The sequence below is a fragment of the Diplotaxodon limnothrissa genome, linkage group LG6 (genome assembly GCF_057381915.1).
Source record: "Diplotaxodon limnothrissa isolate DT_005_m linkage group LG6, D_limnothrissa_male_GT1.1, whole genome shotgun sequence".
In the NCBI taxonomy this organism is placed as follows: domain Eukaryota; kingdom Metazoa; phylum Chordata; class Actinopteri; order Cichliformes; family Cichlidae; genus Diplotaxodon; species Diplotaxodon limnothrissa.
In genome coordinates this window covers 30,571,061-30,583,733 of record NC_140601.1, presented here as the reverse complement: position 1 = coordinate 30,583,733, position 12,673 = coordinate 30,571,061, and the positions used below count along the sequence as shown (strand labels likewise).

Below are 12,673 nucleotides of genomic sequence, written 5' to 3'. Positions count from 1 at the left end.
TCTGTTTTGCTCTTCTTCATTTCAGTTGGTGGTGGTTATGATTCAAGGATTTTTGACTGTGTTTTAAAGGTTTATTTTCTTTTGTTTTCTTTTTATTTGTTTCTCTATTAAAGTGTTTTTATTGAAACTGTTTGAGTTCTGTTTCTCTGTCTTCTGAATTGTTGTGTAGTTGTGCCACCTGGGTCCAGATGGACCTTTACTGCATTAAATAACGCGGTCCCAGATAAGTTTTCCACAGCATTTCAAGATTGAATTTTTATTACAAACCTATAAAGCAGTATATAACAAACACACTCAAAATCTAACGCATTCCAAACGTTGTTACTGCATGCCTCATTCAGTGAAAAAAACACTAGAAGTACAGGAGGTTCACGTCAACAGCTGCCTCTATTTTAAACCACTGGATCTTTTTTTTTTTGAGTGACAATACAACTTTAAAGTCAAGTCAAAGAAAACTTATTTTAAAAGTAAATAAACAACTGGATTCTTTCCTCCTCCGTGCAAAGATGGATGCAAGGCTGACACAACAATGACAGTGTGGTTCTTCAGATACACCACATGTCAGCACAAAACGGTCTGAAATATGAACTCCTTGGTGCTCGAGTCTGTTTGCACAGAACAGCAGCCATTTCGTGAGTGACTTTGAGAAAAGTAAAAACAAATCTTTAAGAGCCTTTCGGTGTGTCACATAACGTCAGCAGCTATATAACCTGACTTCTTTTTATAATGTTGTATTTAAAAAAAAAAAAAAAAAAAAAAAAAAAAAGCCCAGTAGAGGAGAAGTTCTGTAAGTGTCTGGCTGCGAACTTCATGCTTCTTGTTCTCTTTTATATCCCCTTGGTTGGTGTTGCGCAATACAGGCTACACAGAAAAGGTTTATTCTAATAATGTCCTGTACATTTTTGCTTTTTAAACCCAGGTGACCTAATTTAGTTCAAATCCCCCACCAAATAGAATGGTCACTGACCAACTTTCACTCCTTAATGTGGACTGTTACGCTGTTACAACTGAATTATAAACTGCAAGTAAACATCAGCTAAAGTCCGTGCTCATAATCTGAAAATATAGTGCAGCTCCATCACTCTATTAGTTTGCCACTTGCATATTGTGTGATTGCACAGCGTGACATCATTTACAACCGAAATTAAATTCAATTGGCGCTCATCTCTCTGAAACTCTGCATGTAAGGTTACAATTCAGTAAAAGACCATGAATCTGTGGCTTTTTTTTCTGTTATCTATGCTAACAGCGTGTATAGATGCAAATGGACATTCGCCACATGGGTCAAACGGGTCATAACAACACATGAAAATGAACAGAGGCATGTTTTGTATTAGTTTGGCATGGAAGCTGTCAAGGCCTTGTATGTGCACCTGCTAGAACTGAACCTTTTCCAACATGACTGGTGCTGAAGACTTTGGGTGTTTAGCATTCCGCTTGCTACAGACACATACACCCAGACTCTGAGCAAGTAGTTTGCTCAAAGCTTTCCTTTACTCAGGAAGTTCTGGACTTAATGTGCAATTATTTAACTTTAAATGATGGGTTTTTTTCTTCTTTTATTTATCATTAGAGATTTACCGTTTAAGCTATAGGCTAAAAAATGACTTAATTGACAGTATAAGAGGGCTTCTTGGAGTGATGCCATAAAAAATACAGAAGCACATTGGCTATGTACACGATATCATACATAATGCAGTACATAAAATCACCTGACCTGGATGTCAGGCCATTAATGCTCAAAATGTTTGTCTTTTTAACTAAGGAGTGACACATGGGGGAACTAGTAAGACCAAGGTCATAATACAATACCTTTTCACCAGTAAAAACATGCCAGCACTAAATCATGAGTTGGAGGGGGAAAGGAATATCTTAAAAAATACTACTAAATCCCATGTGGGAAATGTCAGCTCTTAGTGACGAGTAGAGCAGGTTTTAAGCAACTGTGGCCTACAACACAAAATTGCAGGCATTACAAAGGGCCGCTCTTTACACTGTGGTTTCTTCTCTGATGACAAGCTGATGTCGTTGAATCTAACATCTGTATTCAAAATAAAAGACAAGTCATTCTTTTCCTGCATTTGTCCGTATGTCTTGCTATCACTCAACTTGTTCCGGTTCGGCGTCCATGCAGGTTTCCCATGGATTCCTGGGCATCTGAGGCATGGAGAGGAACAAGAGTGCAATGCCACAGAGAAAGAGGAGGACAAAGCCAGTGCAGGCACAAGCAAAGGACCAGCTGTAGTAGTATTCGATCCAAATTGTCTCCTCGCTCTCGATCATGCGCTTCACTGACTGACGCATCACCTCCAGTGAGATGAATGCACAGAGACCTGAGAAAGAGAGTGATTAAACATTAGACACGGCTTATAGTAACACCTGTGGCACCCGCAGATTCTCATGCTCACCAAATATGAAACACACACTGAACATAAAAGCAAAACGACTGTGAAACAGAAACTGAACACACCTGCAAATGCAAAAAACATGCCAGCAGGTTTAAGGAGGTAGTCTCTTTTTTTGCCTGTACCAGTACATGAGCCCAGCACACAAAGAGAGCCAAGGATCATGAAGGCCAGACTGAAGATGGAGATGGCTGCAGCTGAGATGTTGTACTCTGGAAAGACAAAAAAATGTCAGTCAATTTTACAGTCATGTTGTAAAATTTCCTGGATCTGCCACTGGCGGATTAGTGCATGTGGAAATGGACAAAAAGCATCTGTGAAAGTCTCATTAATGCTGAATGACAAAGACATGACCTGACAGGCAAAAAATGTAGATACTTTAATACTGAAGTGTTTTTTTCTTCTACTTGTAGGCAACAGAGCTCCAAATCTGCTGTGACAAATTATTATTAACCTGTCATCCATGCCTTCGCCTCTTCAGGTTTTCTCGCTTTTCTTGTCTCTCTGTTGTCCATGAAGGTTTTTGGGCTCCAGCAGAAGACAATAATGCTTTTTAAAGAAACGAACTATATACTTTAATTTCTATTTATAATTATAAAGCAACTAGAAAGTTAAACTTTACTCAAAAATTAAATAAACATTATTTTTAATTAAAAGACAAAATAATCTTTTTTTTTTTCGAAACTTTGCTTACTTTTACATCTAAAGTCTTTTAGTTTTAGTTGGTTTAGTTTAGTTAGGTTTAGTGTACGATATCACGAGATTATCGTACACTAATTTTGAAGTTGACTGTGTAAAAATCTGTCTCGTTTTTTCTGCTGAAATTTTCTCCACGGGTTTACAAAGGGTTTTTCTTGACATCAAATGCGAAATGTGCCCATACGTGTACTCTTGTCGCATTTTGTAGCATTCTCATGAGAAGCAGAGAGTGTGGGTGCTTCCCACCTTGTTTGTTGGCAACAGATCAAACATTGCATGTCTAACCTCTCTGCACAAGGTGATTATTTCTGATTGGATCGCTTCCAAACTTGTCCCGCCTCTCTACATACCTTATTCCTCATGTAACCAGAATATTTCCGTCTCGTTTTTATTCGTCTTATAAGTCTGAGCCCATTTCATCATATTTTTTTGTCCTTGTGGGTTGTTTTTTATTTAGTTATCGTCTCGTTTTCGTCAAAAAAAGACTTTTGTGAATGAAAACTATGGTGAAATTACTTAGCCAACGAAATTAACACTTTAGTAGCTGAAAGTATTGTTATTTTGTGGTATTTGGTACTCTGGTTAGTTTTTAGGAGTAGCAGGGCAGATTTAAAGTACACTATTGTGCCCAGGGTCATGATAACAGGGTGATATTATTGTATGGTGATGCTGTGTAACTCACCATTTGTACACTAATAGAAGTCTATGCAAAATAGGCTATGTCAGGTTTTGGCTATCTGGGCCTGTGACTAGACTAACAACCTGGGGTGGATGGATGAATGAATGCTTTGGGTCTTTAGATTAGTTCCCCAAAGAAAAACACCTGCTAACTTCTCCATTGCTTTTATTATAAATACAAGGTCTTTGAAATTGGGTGCACTAATATAAATGGATTCTGGTCTTTCATTTAGAGTGTACAACAGCAGCTGGCTAGGTTTCTGAGCAGACAGGTAGATAGGAACCCAGGCCTTTGATCTGTAGCCTGTTTGCCTGTGAACCATACCCTAGGGAGAGAAAGGCACCCCTTTGGGGGGGAAAAGCCTTCATCTTCTACTGGCAGGGGAGGATGGGCTGCACCCTGAACAGCTCTCTAACATAAACCATGTGTGTTAGAGGTTGGTGTCTAACTCAAGTCTGCAAAACCATGGATTCTCACATAGCGTGAGCAACATAGACATCAAAAAGCTTTCTGCATTTTAGTCATACAGCACTTGCTTCACTGCACTGCTCAGAAATTTTTCAGCCTGCAGAAACATGAACTTCTCATGTGCTAAATTTAACCCTCCAACACAGAAAGGGGCAGTATTATGAGGAACTGGTCAAGCCACGTTCAAATTCACAGTGTTGCTAATGTATTAATCTCTTTGGCAAGGTTCCTTTCTTTTAATGTGTACTGGAATAGGATTTATTTTTATTTTTTGCTATTGAGCGTACACTTTATGTCACTCTCCAAATTTAGCAGATTAGGTATGAGTACATATTAATACATACAGTATCGGATGCATCAATATAACCACCCTGCTGAAAGAGACAGTTTAGAAAGAAACTCCAATTGTCTGAGCCCATTAACCTGATCATCTCTTTTACTCTCAACTTTTCAAATTTTCACTTCATTTACATTTTTACTGGGAGCATCCCTACATGCCCTAAAGTAGCTCACTTACCACACGTGTATGTTCAGACCACTAACGGCCTCTGCATGGGAGGACTGATGTACAAGGAGGAGAAAACATACACAGCTGAACAAATGTATGTACAAGATATATTTTGCTAAAGCACAAAATTTCGGGACTTATGATCCACAGCTTCTGACCATCAGGGGAAACAACAAGAACTTGAAAAACTACTGAGGCAGACTATTGCATGTTATACAGAGAAATTGAAAATAGATATTGGTCAGCTGGAGAAAGAAAGAAAGAAAAAAAGAAACAAGTCAGATTTCAGATAGGATTTCTCCCGTGAGATGTTCTGACATTGATAGACGGTCGAGTCTGCCTGCTGTGACACTGCCGACTGTGCTGTGGTCAGATGTGAAACATAACTGAAAACTTGAACCCACACAGAGAAAAGCAGCAGCAAGTGAGATCATTTGGAAAATCACGAAGCAACTGCTACATTTCGACTCGTCTGATGTTCACTTCACACAGAGGAAGGAACATGAATTCAGAGATGAAAGCAACTTATTATTTCAGTGTTTTAAGACAGAATAGGCCGAAGCAATTGCCAAAGGGAGTGAAAACAAACAAACAAACAAACATACCTTTTTGTGTTTTATATTCAAATATCTCAGCATCCTGTCCTGGAGTGAAGTGCCTGAAGTAAGTGCAATTTTCGTCTGTGAAAAGAAAAAAAACAAAGCAAAACCATATTTAGTTTAATTTTCTCTTCAAATCTGCACAGAATATTTGTACTCTGCTTTGTACCAGCACATTACGATAAAACCACAACAATAAAATACAGATATTACATCCACATGTTAAAGGTAAGTTTAAAATTGATTATTTTTAGTGCTTTTGGAGTTCTAATGCTCTTATTGGGAAACTTTTGATTTTACAGATTTTTAAAAAGTTGGCCTCGTCTTGCAAAATTTTATTACAATAAACTTAAATGTCTTCATATGTAAATAAAAGCTCTACTGATAAAAGGCGAGAGACGCATCAAGAGGGTTGTGAAGCACAGACATGATTAGTTAATTCAGTTGGGACTCTGATGGGAGCCTTCAATTGCACACAGCTATGATGAGTCAGTGTGGTATTCAATATGTTGCTATGTATGACCAAAAACCTTCCCGGACTTGAATCTAGATGCTCAGTTTTGACCATATAATCTGCCAGCAAATACACCAAATTGTCATAAAAGTGCTTTTACCTTGTGTTTGCTTGTCATTGACTGGGTTGTTTGGTTGTTTTTAAATTCCTCTCAGATCAAGGTCATATTTGTCAATGCCTAATTTATGTTTTATGATTCATTTTTATTTGACAAAATTTCTGTTTCTAATAAGACAGTTTGTTTTTCTTCTTTCTCAGGTTTGCTCCACATTTGTTCGCCCCATTAGCTGCATTCACCTTTTGTCACACGCCTTTGGAATATGGTACTTGTATTAAACACTTCACATGGTCTCAGCTATAGCTTCCATTTTTTGTCCAAAAGGGATTTTACATCCCAAGATAATGTTACAATTAAAAGTGGCTTCCCTGCAGAACTTTCTCCTTTGTGTGGTTTGACTCTGGTTGCAGACATCGAGTTCAGTTTCTGTCATGCAGACAAGGTGTTATGCCTTAGGGATTTGCAGATATAAAGCCAGGCGTTATGCATTATGTGATCACATAGTTGTTTGAAAGAAAAAGAAGTCTTTGATGCTGTGCCAGGTAGAAATGTTATCCCTTTTAGAAACAGGCTTGGTGTACATACAAAACTTGATTACATTTGATGATCTACCACATTTTGGCCAATGGGATATTTGGCCAAAACATCGGGAAATACGATCATTCAAATAATTAAAAACATTTGAATGATCATATTTGCTCAAATAGTGAGAAGATTTATGCATGCAGCACCAGATCATCAGTTCTCTCATGCACAGTCAGGTGCATGTCCATGATCTCGACGGTATGAGGGCTTAACACACAGGCACATTCCTTATCCCAGTTTCCACACGCGCTCATCATGGGAAGTGAAATGCTTTCATGTGAAAATATGAAGTACTGCATGGTATGATTTTATGGTAAGAGCTTGATAGCTTTGACATTCTTCTATTTCTCAAGAAACTGAGCTAAATGGGATGTCAGGTGCCCCTAAAAGGAAATAACAGGGTAATTTGGTGTAACAGGCGCAAATAGTATTTATGAATCATATTTTTCCAAGTCAAGTCAACAGTGCAATGTTCACACAAAGCTCCTTTGAAATGGCAAGCTTTTAAAGCCATGTGTCATACTGTGTGGGCCTACATGCAAAAAATAAATACATAAAAACCTTTTTTATGAATGAGGACAGGGACTGGCCATCAAAGAAAGGAAGAAAAAAAAACCAGTGGTTGTTACTAAGCAACAAGCGCTGCTGTTTTTCACTGGAGAATGTGATAGAGGTTTGTCACCTACATGTATTTATTGAGTCAAACCTTGCATTCAAAACAGATGCTGGCCTTTGAACCCCCCCCCCCCCCCCCCCCCCCCCCCCCACACACACACACACACACACACACACACACACACACACACACACGCATATGCCTAAATACATAATGCTGATCAATGTCAGTCATCCACCAAAACATAATAATAAAAAAATAAAAACACATGGTCTCGATGTTCGAAAGTGTTTCATGATTATGTTCATTAAGCTTAAGCTTAGCAGGTTTATTCCCACATGTGACTGTGTGTGCTGCCCAATTAAACTTACCTCAGAGTGCATGTTTTTATAGAAATGTGAGGAAGAACTGTTGGATAAAAACGTATATGTTATCATCTGTGGAAGCATGCTACAACAAACCCAGAGACACACACACACTAATCCAATTTTGGGTTACTGTTAGTCCTCGTCCTGCCAGGCTGTTTTGACGAGCTCTATAAAGCCTCCCTTTTTCCAAATAGGGCTGTCCGCCATCTTTCGACTGACAAGGGGAGTATGCAGGATTAGCAGCGTCTCTGCACATTGTCATGTCAGAGCAGCGTCTTTCCTCGCATTGATTTGTGGTGTCAGTTCATTTTTGGCTACATTTGGCTGTCAAAGCCTTCCTCATTCTTTGCTTTATCAGCTATGACAAGTGGAGTGTTGTTGCAGGGTCAAGAAAAATGTACATGTCAACAAAATTACTTTCAGTAAAGGTCGATCAGTGGCTTCTTTCAAACTTTTGTTACTACTTTGCTGCTTTTGCATGGAAATGTGTCCTAAAGATGAAAGGTGCACTTTTCCCTTCTCTGTAATACTCTGCTAATCTAAGCACCCTCTTTGCAAATGCATAAAACTTTGATCCCACTACAAACCTCAAATACCACATGGATGCATGCCTATTTAGGTCAGAAAGGCATCACTAGCACCCTTTCCCCATATACAATGCCCATCCCTTGGTTGCTATGTTGCATGCCTATATAGGCAAAATACCATTGATTCCATTGCTTTTTTGGGCTGTGAATCCCATCCTCGGGGAGTGTGAAGTAATTTGAGTGGTGGGCTGCACGGAGATGCGTAGCTGCAGGAAGGTCTTGAGGGAACAGGCCGGTGGGAGAGCAGGCCTTAGAGCTATGCCTGACTCTTTCAGGCGGCCCCGTCACTCAGAGGACTTGGCTTGAACACTTGACCCTCACGCGGCACAGCTGAGTATTTACGTGGCCTATATTTATACCTACAGCGGGTGTTTGCTGAGCAATTTACACAGTAATATATATATATTTTTTAAATCTCATGTTTTTGGGAACAGTTTTAAAATTGCTTACGCTTTTGGCCAATAAAATGCCGTCACATAATTGTTGTTTTCAATACTATTGAAAATTAAACATAGGGTGAAAAACTTGGAAGCGGCTTGCCAGAACATCTGATGTTGCACATTAAGACTTAACAGCTCCGATACTCAAAAGACATATGCAGTTAAATATAAAGCAGGATAATGCCAACAACTAAAATATTCATTAGGTTAATTTGTTACTTTTTTCTCAAAGCTGGTACAACATGTAAATCTTTATTGTACACTTAACTTGATTTTATATCACAGTCTGTGCTTTATCAACAGCTGATATAAATAACAAGTCAACCCATATTTTCCAGTTGAGTCTCTCTCAGCGAACACCATCTCACACGCTGTTCAAGTCCTGTGTTGGATCAGAGTTTGACACCTCTCTGAGGACAAGTGGTTATGATAAACAATATTGTTCCTGTCCAAATACAGTGGGCCTGGGGAAGCCCCTGGAAACACGGGACTTCTGCCTGTTTTTATTTACTTCTTCTAAAGCTATTTGCCAAGTGAAACGGATCTGTTTCATTTCAATGACTGTAATATATTGCATTGTCCAAAAATATTCCAGATCACTGCTTTCACTGTGTAGTTGTTTAAAAGTCAAAAACTGCACATGAAGAACCCAACCCAAAAACATTTGTCTCTTGGAGTTGCTGTCTTAAGAATTCCCTGTGTGCCTGGGCGGGTCACACTTATTTGGAATATTCAGCACATGCCTGCAGCAACAAGCCCCCCTCAGGCATCTCACTTGCTCCTGAGATGGCCCTGCAGTGCAGACAGTGTCTGGGATTCCTAAAAGTTGCAGGCTGCCACAATCAGGTTCTATTTGTAAGTAGTATAAATTTGGTATGATGTCTGGGCACGCTTCCAAAATCTCATATAACTTGGGCTCAGATAACACAGTCACAGTTTTTCAGATAATGTTCAATTACCCATTTGCCCCCAACAGTAGCGTAACTCTCACTCCAGATCATTGGCACCACGAGTCTTTGCTTGCCAACAACGGCTCAGCACTTCTTTTTAAATTTTATTACAGTCTGCATTTTATTCAGGCACCTTTAACAGCACGATGTACCACATCATGTTTATTTGGAGACAAGACATGCACACCAAGGTGAGCCCTTTGTAGGGCATGAAAATGCATCACCTATAAACTGTGGTGGGCAAAGTATTTAGACCATTCAGTTAAGTAAAAGTATTAATACCAGTGTAAAGTGACATGTTGAGTAGGCTGGTGTAAGCATACACCACTGCAAACACAATCCAGAAGCAGACCAGCCTCCATTTGATGTCTCCGTGTTATATTAAATGTACCGACATTTCTATTTCTATTTGATGCACAAGCAGCATTTAAATTGGATCATTTTGTGCTGTTTTCACCTTACCTGCCTTGTACAGACTGAAAGATCCTTAATATGTTAAAAAAAAGATGAATGGGTTTTTGAAATGAACATGGCCAAATTAAAAACTTTAATTTCCCCGTGGCTGTGGCGGTGGTAATATTAGACTGTGTGAAATCTATCTCAAAAGTGTCCTCAAGTAAGATGTTTGAGGAAAGGCTTTTCATCACTTTTCATGGAGGCTGCTCTATCCAGTTTCTCTGTATTTCAGGGAGCTCTGATGCAGTGTCCATATCCATATGGGTATTATTATCAGCTGTCTGCAGGTTCTGTGGCAGCTGACTTTACTAATAAGATTATCTGTCAGAAAAGAGGAGCCAACCATCAGGGTTAGTCTCCAGTCTCTTGAGACTCTTATGCTTAGATTTCTCTGGCTGATGTCACATCTATCTACTGTTATCTCATGTCAACACTTTGCATCTATGGTTGGTCATAGTGGTTGGTCATTCTGGGTGCTGTTTATTCCAAGACCACCAAGATAGTTTAAACACAGGCTAAATGCTTCGACTAATATTTATATTACACTACCGGCTACTTCTTTAAAACACATTTCAAAGATGTTTCAGAAGTCTAATCACACAGGCCCTGAAATGCTGTCGGCACATAACAATATGTATCCACGGGAAAAACAAAAAAAAAGAAAAAACAAGCTGAATGCATGAAAGGACTAAAACATGAGGAATACAACAGGATGTGTTTGTGTTGCAAAGGGAAGTTTAGAAAGTCATATGACATGTCTAGTGATCCTGCATCAGGATCTCTATTCTTAGTAGCTTCATACCTTAAAGTAGCATCTTACTCGCATGCAATATTTTTCCAAAAAAGACTGAACCTTTGGAGAGATAGCACAGCCACAGAGACTGAAAACTAAAAACTGGCTCTCAGGTTCACTTTCATGCTCCAGTTGCAAGAAGTTTTCTCTCAGATTTTCTCTTACCTCCAGGCAGGCTGATGGGTCCGCAGCCGTGCCCTTCGTCGTAGTGTTCTGAGCTGATGTAGATGTACTTCTTGCACAGCCTCCACAGGCCGAAGTGGGCCGCCTCACAGGTCTCATTGAGTTTCTCCACCTTTGGGCTAAGAACTGCCCAGTGGTCCGTTACCACTGCCGTGAGCATGCATGCCATGCCCACCAGCAACACAAAGATGGCAATCTTAATCTTTGTACGCTTGTGCATGTTCGCAGGTGGTGAGATTTCTGTTCAGTGAATATTTTTCCCCTGATAAAATAGGAAACCTTAATAAAACTGGATGCTCTGCAATGTAGACACACTGGTCTGTGTCCTTAGGGCTTCTTTCCTCAGTGACTGCAGCACAAAAATCTCTTCTCCTTTTCTCTCACCACCCAAGACTAGTATCTTCTCTCCTCCAGTCACAAATCTGTGCTTCTGGTTGGAAAGGAAAGGGGCCAGGCGGCTCTGTCCTACTTTCAAGTCTCCTTTCCCCTACTCACTGTGAGGTGCTGCACAACTCAGGGGCTGCAAGTTTAGATAAACAGCTGTTGAGGTAGATCAGGGAAGTTGATGACCAAAGTGTCTACTATGGTGGGTAATGGGCGTAGAGGGGGTTGCAGCATGTGCTGGTCAGTGTTTTTCAGGGGCGGGGGGATGCTATAAATGTGATCGGTGAGTCAAGTTGTCAGGCTGTCTTCTTATCTGGTTACACCGCCAGTGGGCGGAGATGTGTAACGTGGACTAACATTTGTCTCTTGTCTTCACATTCACATAAGAACTATTAAAGTAAACGTCTCAGCCTTGGAAATATAGTTTCCCCTGCTTCTCAGTTTCATTCATCATACTGTTTGTATCTTAACTCTACCTCACCTTAACACTGCGTCTGTGTGGATTTGTCTCTGTAAACTATTTATAAGGAAAAAGTGGAAGTGTTTACAAAGAGCAGCAACTGTGTTTCAGCTGACAAGAAAAGCATTTTCCCCCTGGAACAATAACACGTTTAGTCTTCCTGTCAGGAAGGATACTTAATGTGTCTTATGTACTTCATATAAAATTTGTCATAATTTTTCATTTTCTTTTAATAGCTGAAAATGTACTTATTTTCTATCATTACAGTATTAGCAGCATACCAGATATAAACAAAAAAACAAAAAAAACTAAACCAAAAAAAGAAAAGCAAAAAAGAATAGAGACAAGGGACACACTTGAGGAGAAAAAAAAAGACAAAAGGTGTGCTAATCCCGTTGATTCCTCTCTGACTGTAAATCATGTTGGCACGGTTTTTAAGAGTTGGCCCACTTCAAGTCTCTTTAAAAGACTTGTGGCCCACTTTTTCCCTGGCGTGAGCAGAGACACCAGTGAAAGTCAAAAAGTCATCACAGCAGCAGAATAGAATTGTGAGAGATCACTGCAAGCTAGCACACACACACACACACAAACACACACACTCCTCGTGCATATGGTACGACAGCTTTTCTCCATGCCCCTGGTACACTGCGCAGAAACACTTTCCCACACACACACACACACACACACACACACACACACACACACACACACACAAATATGAGTGAAGCCTCCAGCTGACAGATCAGTGACCAGCGACACCCTTACATGTTTCCCAAAGACTTTCAGAAAAATGACAATGTCAATAATCTTACTGAAACATTTTGGATCAACTAAAGGCTTTTCAGGGAGTTTTAGGGAATCCTGATTATAATGAATTACATTAGTCCAGCCTAGAAGCAGCAAATGCATTAACTAGTTTTT

The 12,673-nt window shown here is 39.7% G+C and overlaps 1 protein-coding gene across 1 annotated transcript; it reads right to left on the bottom strand.

The window, feature by feature from the left end:
- Positions 1-11,502, bottom strand: LOC146630845 (voltage-dependent calcium channel gamma-1 subunit-like). Its single transcript, XM_085354994.1, has 4 exons — positions 10,891-11,502; positions 5,365-5,439; positions 2,471-2,617; positions 1-2,333 (listed from the first exon to the last, which is right to left on the bottom strand). Exons 1-4 carry the CDS (start codon positions 11,126-11,128, stop codon positions 2,101-2,103), a joined length of 693 nt encoding a protein of 230 aa, XP_085211120.1. The 5' UTR covers positions 11,129-11,502; the 3' UTR covers positions 1-2,100.
- Between the last annotated feature and the right edge of the window lie 1,171 nt (positions 11,503-12,673).